The following is a 12517-nucleotide window of genomic DNA, read 5'->3' as shown; positions in this document are numbered from 1 at the left end:
CACAATTACTTTTTGCATATTATAAACCAAGGTTTGGGTAATAGAATGGATAATCTGTCTTGAAAAACTAACCTGTAAACAAAAGTCAAATGTGTCTATATGCCCTCAGATTCCAGCAACCTTGAGGCCTCTATTCCCTGAATTGAAAACCAACTATTAAGGGACCATAGTGGGATGAAAGTTATTAGCTTCTATATACCAGCAAGCACTAAGTTCAGATACTCACTTGCCAAGTTGAAGGAATTTTAAATAACAAACACTTTGGAGGACATCAATTTCATTGTATAGGGTCAAAAGGTCATGCACCTGCAGATTGTGATAAACTAAATGCATCAGACTACATAAAAATTTAATTACTGAATAAAGAAAAAGGTCAGCGTATCATAGTTTGAACCATCCATCTAAATTCCCAATATTGTCTATGTATCACCCAAAAGAGATCTTAGTGGAACATGCTCTCTTTCTCTCGCATACACGGGCACAAAAGCAAATGCTTAGAAATAGGCAGTATTTTTGTTTGAAAGAAAATTCCCAAGAAAGAGAATTGCTACATTGAGCTGCACATTTTCAACTTGGATCAGCCTTCAGTAACCAAAAGGGCCTCATACATTGGTTTTTTTAAAAAGAGCACATAAGAAGGAAAGGAAAAGTGAGACCAGTCATCACCAAACGCACAAGCAAAAATCTCTAGCAGCCATTATGAGTCATTTTTCCTTGAAATTGCTTCCAAATGCAACCAGCAATACTATACATAAATTCAAAATATACTTCCTAAAAGCATAAACTAAATAGGTGTCACATAGATGGACATTTGACCCTTTATCCTCTATATGATCCACCAACCCATTCCATCCTTTCATAGAAACGTGTTTGATTGCTATTTAAAAATTTTCTTAGTACCTAAATATCTCTGTTGCAGCTGGCATGGATTCATCATACTTCTTGGCCCCACTGGCTACTGTCAGGTCAAGATGTGTTTCATTACCAAAGCATGCCTTCTTACAAGAACTATAGTGGAAACTAGACCCTCACATAGATTCTCTTTCCATAACCATCCAATATAAACATTAAACTAAGTAAATGAGAATGACTAGCTTGTAACTTGACAAAGAATAAATCAAAAGGTAATTTAAAAGGACATGACAGAATATCAATTAGCATATAAAAGGTGGAGGGTGTAGAAGAATTATCAGAAAAATAAAGATACGTCTTCATTTTAAGGCAATAATAGATATGGCTTACATTGATAAACCTAGATTACCAGTCCATGTGAATGGTTGATAACAAATAGGACAAGCTAAAATGCTCTTGCTGATGCTAACCTCCTTTTCAACTGAAATAGAATCCTGAACATAAGAAATAAGATACAATATATTGTGTCATGACAGGAAAAATTAATTATTTCGTAATTCCTCATGTGAACTGACTGTAATTGAAAAAATAAAAAGACATCATCTCATTAGCACCGTATGATAATTTTCCTCACATTTTCCCTCAAAATTTCCAAAAACCAAACATATGGAAAAAGAAAAAGAAATTAAAGCATAAAAGATGAATTTGGTTGTATAGAATTTGCAGCCTTGGAATTGATAATTTTCCCCTTTTGTGGTGGATGCCCCAGTGTCAAGTCCACCGTTTGGTTGTTTTCTATACCAACTGGATTTCCAGTTGAATTTAAAAGCCATAAACCCAAATTCCCCAAGAACAAGTAAGCAACTCCAAGATAAAAGTCGGTTCTCCAGTTCCGTAAAAATTGAACTTTGAACCAAATCCAATTCTACCCAACCAAATGCAGCCTAATTCTTCAAGAACCATAAAAGAATAATGAATGAATCAAGAATGGACAAATACATTGAAAAAAAAAATCGGGAGCAGTACAAATTCTCAAAAAAACTAATCATAAAGAATCACATATGAATTAAAACAATTCCTATGAATCTGTTTTATGCTTGATTGACCAGAAAAATATAACAGTAGAACTTGTTTTGTCTCTCACGTACGTTCATTGCACATGCGCACACAGTTACCAATTGACACAACCACCAATTGCAATGGAAAATGGGGGCTGGTGGTTTTGGAGAGTGGAGGAATTTATTTTAAAAGGGACTTTCAACATGCACAGAAGGAGATGGGAATAAAAAAAAAAAAAAATTGGAAATATAAGGGGTGAGAAGACACAACCGAGAAGGAGGATGTCTTTGAGGGTGGAGAAAACACACAGCTGGAACTCTCCACTACCAGCCACAAGAAAAGTAAAAAAATGTGACCAGAATAGGGCACAAATGGGTAAATCAAAATAAAAAAAACCCACATTTCATGCCTAATCAACAAATCAAGAACAGAGTAGAACAGAGCATGTACCACGAACCGTGTTTCTTCTCCACTACAGCCCATAAAATTAGGGCACGATTTGAAACTCGACCAACATCAGAACACTTGCAATAAATGATGAATATGGAGTTGAAAGAGTGGAGAATCACCTGATTTGTCGCTCGTTGGTGGAATTTGTAACAGAAGAATGGAGTTTCAGTGCTTATTCTCTGTTATGAGAGTCACAAAATGGAGATTCGAAAATGATCTCCAGTTTTTAATACTTAAGATCTCACACTAAGGCTTGGAAACACACAGTCTAGCTAGATCTCCAATGTCAAGAGCCTCATCTGGAGTCATTGATCGATGTTGATTGCGGTTAACTGGGCTCCTAGGGTTTGTCGAGGTTTTGCGAAAAATGGAGGGAATGTTTGGCACTGTGAGATCGTGGGTAAGAATGGGAAATTTTTGAGCCATATATAAAGGTGTTATTTTAATGTCACTTTTATAGAGCGCCAAGGTAAAAATTGATAAATGAAGACGCTTATATAAAACGTCGTGCTATAGGAAGCGCCATCATCCTTCAGCATAAAGCGCCATGGTCTAACATTTTCCTTTTAAGCGCCAACTTCGACCACTTATTTACTCAACTGCCACTCTAAAAGCCAAGTAATGACGCTTATTTGAAAGCGCCAAGGAATCAAGCGCCATAAATTGTGTTTTTTGTAGTAGTGTTTGTTGATGGTACTTGGAAGGTTACAAAGGGAGCTAGGGTATTGGCTCGTGGAAAGAAGACTGGTACTCTGTATATGACTTCATGTCCAAGAGACACAATTGCAGTTGCTGATGCAAGTACTGATACAAGCCTATGGCATCGTAAACTTGGTCACATGAGTGAGAAAGGGATGAAGATGCTGTTGTCAAAAGGAAAACTACCAGAATTGAAGTCCATTGATTTTGACATGTGTGAAAGTTGCATCTTAGGAAAGCAAAAAAAGGTGAGCTTCTTGAAAACTAGCAAGACACCGACGGCTAAAAAATTGGAACTAGTACACACTAATTTGTGGGGGCCTTCTCCGGTTGCATCCCTTGGTGGTTCAAGGTACTACATCACTTTTATTGATGACTCAAGTAGAAAGGTATGGGTTTATTTTCTAAAAAATAAATCTGATGTATTTGAAACTTTTAAGAAGTGGAAGGCCATAGTTGAGACAGAAACAGGTTTGAAAGTAAAATGTTTGAGGTCAGATAATGAAGGAGAGTACATAGATGGAGGGTTCAGTGAGTATTGTGTTGTACAAGGAATTAGGATGGAGAAGACCATTCCTAGGACACCACAACAAAATGGTGTGGCTGAGCGCATGAACAGAACTCTCAATGAGCGTGCTAGAAGTATGAGGTTGCATGTTGGACTACCAAAAACTTTTTGGGCTATGCTGTTAGCATTGCAACTTACCTGATAAACCGAGGACCATCAGTTCCCATGGAGTTCAGACTTCCTAAGGAGGTTTGGAGCGGTAAAGAGGTGAAGTTTTCACATTTAAAAGTTTTTGGTTGTGTTTCTTATGTTCATATTAATTCTAATGCTCGTAGTAAACTTGATGCAAAATCAAAAATATGTTTTTTCATTGGCTATGGTGATGAGAAATTTGGCTATAGGTTTTGGGATGAACAAAACAGGAAAATCATCAGAAGTAGAAATGTGATATTTAATGAACAGGTTATGTACAAGGACTGGTCAACTATAGTGTCAAATGTTACAAAGATAGATAAAAAGAAATCTGAGTTTGTCAACTTAGATGAATTGACTGAAAGTACTGTCCAAAAAGGGGGTGAAGAAGATAAAGAGAATGTAAATTCACAGGTAGATCTTAGTACACTTGTAGCTGAATTTCGCAGATCTTCTAGGAACATTAGACCTCCGCAGCGTTATTCACCTGTTTTAAATTATCAACTGTTGACTGATGGTGGTGAGCCAGAGTGTTATGATGAAGCCTTGCAAGATGAGAATTCAAGCAAGTGGGATTTAGCCATGAAGGATGAGATGGATTCCTTGTTGGGGAATCAAACATGGGAACTGACTGAATTGCCAATAGGAAAGAAAGCTTTGCACAAAAAGTGGGTATACAGAATAAAGAATGAGCATGATGGTAGCAAACGTTACAAGACCAGATTAGTTGTTAAAGGGTTCCAGCAGAAGGAGGGCATTGACTACACAGAGATATTTTCTCCACTTGTGAAGATGTCAACAATCAGACTTATACTGGGAATGGTGGTTGTAGAAAACTTACATCTTGATCAGTTAGATGTGAAGACAACATTCCTTCATGGTGACTTGGAGGAAGACCTTTACATGATTCAGCCAAAAGAGTTCATTGTTCAGGGACAAGAGAATGTAAAGGTCTACTGTCTAGGAGCTTGTTTAAGGTCATACAAGCTATTTCTCAAGAAACCAGCTTTCTGGTCCAATTCCACCAAGTATAGCTTCTTTGACTCTCTTGAATCACTTGAACCTATCCTATAACAACCTGTCAGGTAGAATTCCAACAGGCAACCAGCTGCAAACCCTAGATGACCCATCAATATACAGGGATAACCCTGCACTATGTGGGCATCCAATAACAGCTAAGTGCCCTGGTGATGATGGAACCCCTAACCCTCCCAGTGGAGAAGGTGATGATGACGATGAAGATGGAGTTGAGGTTGAAAAGAAGTGGTTCTACATGAGCATGGGAACAGGATTTGTGGTGGGGTTTTGGGGAGTTTGTGGCACCTTAGTAGTAAAGGAGTCATGGAGACATGCCTATTTTAAGCTTGTCTATGACATCAAAGAGTGGTTGCTTCTGGTTATCCAACTGAATGTAGCCCGTCTCCAAAGGAAACTGAATTTGGGAAGAAGCCAGCATCGTACTTGAACAAGCTTTTTACAAGTTCCTTAAATAAATGAATGCTCCTATGTAGTTTACAACCTTCTGAAATATAAAGTTCTGATTCCAAGTTTATCTAATCAGCTTCTGTCTTTTATATTCTTCTTCATATTTTTCCATCTTTTTTGTCACAAATTCACACAAACACCTATATATATTTACTCACATCTCAAAGACTCGCCAAAAATAAATAAATGAGCTGATAATGTCCAATATTTTTCGGCATTGTTTGTGTGTCCTATCATCTTTTTAACACAACTCTGAGGCAAGAAGATATGATGGAAAATTTACTAGAAAAAAATGTGCAAGTATAGATGGGCACAATTGTTCAAGCTGATCACTCACAATCCTGAGCCATGATTTAGACTTTTTTGTGGCTGAATCATCGTCCTACTCCAGTCTACGTCCTCAATTTTTCAAACAATTTGTTCAAGCCAATCAAAACTCATCATTGCTTCCAACACTGAATGAGTGGAAGCTTTTTTTTATAACGATAAATAGAAATCCACAAGATTACGAAGCACAAAGTAGTATGCAAAATAGTGAACTCAATTTCTTTTGATTAAAATCACATCCAAATGAACTCAATCTGGTCTTCTACCATTTGTTTTGCCCCACACTCTTCTCCTCTATCACTAAGATAGTTGAATGCAAGAGGGACACTGTCCACTACTGACTTGGGGTCAATGCTAAGGGCCACAGCCATAAGATAATTCTCTTTTAAATATTAATTATTCAAACTTATGGTCAACTTTTACATAACTTATCTACTATTTTAGGGCCTAAAATTCCAATATGAATTAATGAAGGTACCACTAAGGTTTCTTTTTATTGTACGAGGAGAAATGAAGTCTAATAATTTGTAATGACATTCCATTTCCTGTCTAGATTATGAGTACCCTTATGGACTAAATTATAGGATATGGAAAAAACTAGGTCTTGCTGCAATTTACGTCTTTGACTTTAAAGGCTTAAAAAGTAGGTCCTATTGGCTTCCATTACAATAAGCACTTTGATGATATTGTTATGGATGTGCTTGTAAAATTTTGATGCTTTTCTCTTTGTTTCCATAACTCATCCACTGATTATCCAAAATGGACCCATTTTAAGGGTATTCTTCAGCTTTTCCCATCTAATGTGAGTGCCCTATATTTGACTAATAATTAGCTTTTTATAACAATTCCTCAGGACATGACCGGAGGGAAAGAATGCTCATCCTAGAAGACTTAGATCTCTCTTATAAAACTCTGGAAATGACACTATTGTCCATGGGTAAATTAAATTGTCTAATTACTATCTCTAACAATTATTTATCCAAAGGAACTCCTTAGTGAAGTGACAAATTCCTTATTGGTATATATTCCATTTTATAAAGACCATTTTATATATAAAATATTTGTTATATTGAATCATTGTAATAATAGGATTCTCTATAGAGGAAGGAAAATCACTACAAATATCTCTTTAAATATTTTAGATTATGAGGGAAGAAGGTTATAAGATGGAGATATGAATTTGTAATAACTATACATGGTAAGTAGAGATGTGAGAAAGAATTGAAGACATTTGATGCCTCGAGGGCTCGAAGTTCAAGGTATAGATACAAAAAATAGGAAAATAGGAGATATTTCAAAGTTCAATAGTATCTATTTTTTTCTCTTTTTTTTTCCCTAAAATATTCACTATGATATAATGCAATTATTATCTTCCATCCATGAATATGAATGTAAGAATGGTAATTGGCTAAACCACATTAATTTTATGATTATTTTTAGATGTGTGCATAAAAGCACACTTTTTCCTTTCAGTTATCTTAAGCTAAACCATTGAGTTATCTATAAGTCACAAAATTTTGACATTTTGTCAATAGTTTACATTTTTTGGACAAACATATTCTTTGTTTTTTAATAGTATAGATTTATTAATTTTTGTACTTAATTTTGCTAAAAAGGTGCAAAAATAAAACTAAAACAAAACAACAAAATAGATGAATTTCAATTGACATATTAAAATACCTTGAATTTTTAAGTTAGTAATTTAACATGCACGATATGATTTGTCATATTTCCTTAGTGGAGTCTTTGCCAAAAACGGTAGACATGAGTAGAAAAATTGGAGCTTAATCTAGAAGGTGAATTTCAATTGCTAACTACCAAGATTCATGTCCACTCTTCCAATATAAGGTCGAGTGGGCATTATTATAAATAATGGTGAAGTGGTGACAAGTAGTTGCAAAGTCCTCCAACAAATTGACCTATAAATGGTGCCCTAATTCTCAAAAACCCCAATTTAGATTACCTAGTTTGCGTGTCTTTTTTGTTATGTTTTTCCAATGGGATCACATAAGTTTCGACTTTCCATCTAACCTAACTCAATAACAATGTGAGTGCGGTGAGAAGTGATGAGGGTCAACTACACCATTTTCATAGAAACATCCCCATCATATTGTGTTGGAAAATGATTGGTAGATTGTTAGTGCAATAATTAGGTTGATGATTTTGTTTCAAAAATCATCAATCCGGATATGCTTAATTTCCATTGAGACTTGACTTGTAGCCTCAAGAGGCGCTTGAAGGCTCGGGTAAGTGTATTTGGAAAAAATCATTTTCCTTGAACTATATTTGATTGCCTATAAGTATTAAAGAAAAAAAATTTTTTTAAATAATTATTTCTTATACTTTATTTTATTATATATATAATTAAAATTAGTAAGAAATTCATGTATTTTTAAATTATTTAATTTTTATATATCAGATTTAATATAAGTAAAATAAGTTTAAAGTTAACTTTAAATATATTTTAATTATTTTTTTTACTTTTCTTTTCCTTTTACTCTTCTTTTTTATTTTCTTTTCCTTATATTTTCTCTTAAATTTTTAAAAACTAAGCATTGCTTAAAACACAGTGGATGACATGCAAATGAAAAGGAAAAGGTTATGTAAGTTGTTAGAACATTAAGTCTTGTATTTTGTTTGTTGGAAATTTTGTTCTTATTCATCCTAAGGAAAATTTTTAAATAATGACTTACTCTCCACTAAAGATTCAAGGTTGCAATTTGCTCAACTAATTGAAAAGTCACAAGTAAGTCTAAAAAGATTTGTTTAGTGGCAAGTTAGGTGGTTGAAAGGTTGGAGTGGATCGATAATTTTTTTTTTTTTTTTTTTTGAGATAAAATGCATAATTCATGTTTTGGAAAAACAATGGATGCTCAAACAGTGAAACCAATGCTCAAGCGCTTACACAATGCTCAAGCGGAGATTAAGTGCGCTCAAGCGATCTCCCCAAATTTTTTAGAATATGACTATGGACCTCGCATTTCTGCACATGTGTTTCCACTTGATGGCAAAACTCTCTTTTTTATTTATTTATGAAAAAAATTTATTTATTTAGAAAATGACTTTGAGTTGCCACTTATTTTTGTTTTATTTTTAAAGGGAAAAACAAAATAAGAAATAAAAACCCTAAATGTGACTCCTAAAAGAAAAACAGGTCTGTGGAAAACCAAATATGGGTTCGGGGGTCAGGTTACTTATTAGAAAGGTACGGTAAAGACCATATCACTTTTCTAAGCCCCTAAAATGGGTCTCTATAAAATATGATAAAGCAGATATGGCAATTAACTAGGAGATCAAGAGATACCAAAATGATATTACACTAGAAGCCAAACATGCATGGAGAATAGTCAAAAGTAGAATGTGTACGTATCTTAACAACGAGCCATAATGCGCTATCAAGAAATGGGGTTAGTGCACAATAATGGACATAAAATATGTCGCACATGTCACTAAACAGAGTAAGAAATCATTAGATATCACACTTCACTCAAATTTATTTTTAGAGAAAACATCATTGATGTTGGGCCCCCACCAAAGCCCAATTTATTTTTACTTGAATCAATTCCATAAATTTCATCACTTGGAATTACAAAATTAAATTCATGCTTATTTGAAAACATTTAAAAAAAAAACAAAAAAAAACAAGAAAGATGTGAAAATTGCTTGTTGGAAAGAAAATGGTAGAAAATTTTATTGAAAAATGGGATTTTTGGTAAGACTAAAAATTCTAAGGATGAAAATTTGAAGAATTAAAATTATCTGAAAAACTAGAATTTGAAAAATTATTTGAAAACTGGAGTTTTTGGAAATTATTTTTTAAAATCAATGATGAAGAAACGCAAGAATGACACGTGTCCACTTGGATTGCATGCCAAAGGTGGCCATGCACAGAGCATTCCCTTCTGGGCCAATTCTGGAGTACTCCTTCTGCTAGAATGTGTTGAGAAATGCTAATATTGACCCTCCAGTCCAGACACTGCACTTTCTCACGGAGGGTGCCACCACCTTGATCTTCATGTTGTAGGGAGCAAAGGCAGTAATTTCCTTGCTCATCATGTCGGCAATTCTTAGGAACATGGTTGAGCCTCCACTGAGCACAATATTTCTGTGTGGGTCCTTCCTAAGCTTCTTGCATTTCCAGCATCATATTTGATCGAATGCAAGAGGGTTGCCCAAATGGACCCCGTTCTAAAAACCCAGGAATATGCGAATCAGATTGTTTGCCTTCAAAGTAGTTGGACCTTGATTTGAAAATATTTCAAATTCCACTGGATTCACATGTCGCTGATGACCTTCAGTACCATGCAGAGGTGCTCTTACCATCATTCCACCAAGTGATCGATTGAACCAGCTAGCAGTGGGCCTAATGGAGACTTTCCAATAAGTTTGCCTTGAGATATTCTTGAGGGCCCAGGATGGAAAAGAAGACCATGATCTTTATTATAATGTCCTTGAGAAACGACATATGGCGGTTCAGAGCTTCTTTAGGTTCCTTACATGCATCAACAAGAACCACTTCATAGTCCGCATTAATGGCAGCATTGTGGACATTCATCATCATCATGGAGTCCAAGGCTCGCACCACCAGACTCATCCTTGGTCTCTCAGAAGCTGGGTAACTCACACATACTGCAGCTCTCATTACCTGAAACAGTTAGTTTCACAACCTAAGAACCCATAACCATTTCTGATCCACAAACCACTTGCATGGATGTGTAGAACATCACTCAGAAATCCACCTCTTTTCTCATTGTTGTGAGCCGAACAGACACTAAACTTGGTGTAGAGAATTCAGTCAGATTCAAAATGTATCGACAGGGTGATGGGTATGGTGGGTATATTGCGTATGGGGTGTGATCAGTGGAGTGACTTGTGGGGAGATGCATACAGGGGTTCATGCATGATGAGAAATAATGGAAGTGGGCTGGTGGGAGACGAACAACAGGATGAGCTAGGTTAAGTAAGCATGGAGGGTGATTGGGGTGGAGCAAACTTAGGGTAAGTGCAAGAAGAACCCAAGAACAGCAGCTTCTTGGTGTCGTGGTGATAAGATGAATCGATCACATTGGCCAAAATTGGGAGATAGGTGGCGATGAAATCTGTAGAGTAGGTTTTGTTGGCGTGGATGCCACTGACCTAAGCAGCAGCGAGGATCACACATAAGGGCTTTCCAGCAGCAAAGAAGGCATCAACATCAGCTTGGCGAGCGAGACTGAACTTGACATCAGCTTGACATCAAAATAGCTTATGTGCAAGGATCAGAATAATTCAGAGCTTGGTAACAAAGGATCACAAGGCATGTTGCAATTGCTGCAGCTACCCCAAATGGGAAAATCACCCATGCTATTTTCAATAGTTTTGCTACTCGTTCACCCTATTTGCAAACTCCTCTTTTAGTAAGTTGCCTCAAGACCCATGTATTGAATACATATATTATTATCCGCGAAAACAACTGCGCAGTTGAAAGTGCGTCAGAAATTTGAACTGTCCCCATCCAGTTGAGACCCAACACTTGCCCCTGACATTTCTATTTTTTAATTCTTCAGGTCTCTCTTGCAAGTATGAATAGCCTCTCGCGCTATCAGACTTTGCTTCTTTCTTCACCAATGCTGTTGGAAAGACTGTGATAGTTGGTCGTTACTCTTGAAACTTCGTCGACGGTGAAAGACAGAAACGAAAACGGCATAATTCCTTCATTGCCTACGTCAAAGGTCAATTCCGAAGGGCGTTCTCTCGTTTTCCTCTCCTCTTGTCAAAATTCCCAATGAGTCCACTCAACCACTTCATCCAAACCTGCTGAAAACCTCAATCGGGGCCCAAAAAAGAGAATTTGAAAAAGCAAATGAAGAGGAAAAGAATAAGTTTATACGTGACACGACCGGAGATGTAACACCTTTTTTTATTTCCATAATACAGCATATAGAGGACCACGTCCTCTATTTAAACACAAAAGAGAACTGGGATAACAAAAAATAACAGAATTCTTCAAGATAAGCTTTGTTTTGAATCCGGGATTTGCTTAGTCAATTTGTTGAGATTTCCTTAACTAGTCAGACTACCATTTCGGGTTGAAGTTGTTGCCATTGAAACTCCTTCATCTTTCAATGTCTCTCCACTATTGTAGCATGAATTGTGGGAGCTTTCAACCTTATCACTTCCAACCTTATCACTCCTTTGAGTCCCACAATTCACGCCAAGGTGCTGAGTTGTGCCAATACCCTCCCTCAAACTGTGCCGAGATTGGAGGCAGAGTTTGGTTCGAAAGTTACTGAGTGTAGCCTTTGACATTGGTTTGGTGAAGAGGTCTACTACTTGCTTTTCAGTGGAGATATGTTGAGTGACGAGAGGTCCAAGTGCAACTCGTTCGCGCACAAAATGGTAATCCAACTCGATGTGTTTGCTACAAGCATGAAACACCGGATTTATTGTCATGTGAAGAGCACTTGTGTTATCATAGTAAAGAGTTGGTGTAGAGGCTAACGAAATGTGAAGATCTTGAAGAATAAATGACATCCATGTGAGTTCAGCTGCTGTATTTGCCATGGCTTGATATTCCGCTTCGGTGCTCGACCGAGAAACTGTATGTTGTTTTTTTGCACACCAGGAAATGAGATTTCCTCTAAGAAATGTACAGTATCCAGTGATGGATCGCCGTGTGGTTGGACACCCCGCCCAATCTACATCAGAGAAAGCACAAAGATCAAGTGTTGTATTAGAAGTAAAATGTAAACCGATGTCAATTGTGCCTTTGACATATCTTAAGATCCTCCGAACCATTTTTAAATGCATGATAGTGGGAGCATGCATGAATTGTGATGCAAAATTCACACTACATGAAAGATCTGGTCTGGTGAGGGTTAGGTACTATAAAGCACCAACAAGACCTCTAAAATAACTCAGATCTTCTAGCAAGACATCATTTGATGATGTTCTGGTTTTGGCTTT

At 36.5% G+C, this 12517-nt stretch overlaps 1 protein-coding gene across 1 annotated transcript; it reads right to left on the bottom strand.

The window, feature by feature from the left end:
- Nucleotides 1-9502: 9502 nt before the first annotated feature.
- On the bottom strand, nt 9503-10214 carry LOC117930036 (actin-like). The gene is made up of 2 exons (XM_034850485.1): nt 10002-10214; nt 9503-9697 (listed from the first exon to the last, which is right to left on the bottom strand). Exons 1-2 carry the CDS (start codon nt 10212-10214, stop codon nt 9503-9505), a joined length of 408 nt encoding a protein of 135 aa, XP_034706376.1.
- Between the last annotated feature and the right edge of the window lie 2303 nt (nt 10215-12517).

This window comes from Vitis riparia, chromosome 14 (genome assembly GCF_004353265.1).
Source record: "Vitis riparia cultivar Riparia Gloire de Montpellier isolate 1030 chromosome 14, EGFV_Vit.rip_1.0, whole genome shotgun sequence".
In the NCBI taxonomy this organism is placed as follows: Eukaryota; Viridiplantae; Streptophyta; class Magnoliopsida; order Vitales; family Vitaceae; genus Vitis; species Vitis riparia.
The sequence above is the reverse complement of the archived record's forward strand: the minus strand, read 5'-3'. Positions and strand labels throughout refer to the sequence as shown.

Bases quoted from the DNA above. Each gene is read 5' to 3' on its own strand.
- LOC117930036 (XM_034850485.1), bottom strand. From the start codon at position 10,214: ATGAGAGCTGCAGTATGTGTGAGTTACCCAGCTTCTGAGAGACCAAGG. The intron at 9,698-10,001 runs GTCTTCTTTTCC...AAATGCAAGAAG, and splicing joins ACATTATAATAAAGATCATG to CTTAGGAAGGACCCACACAG.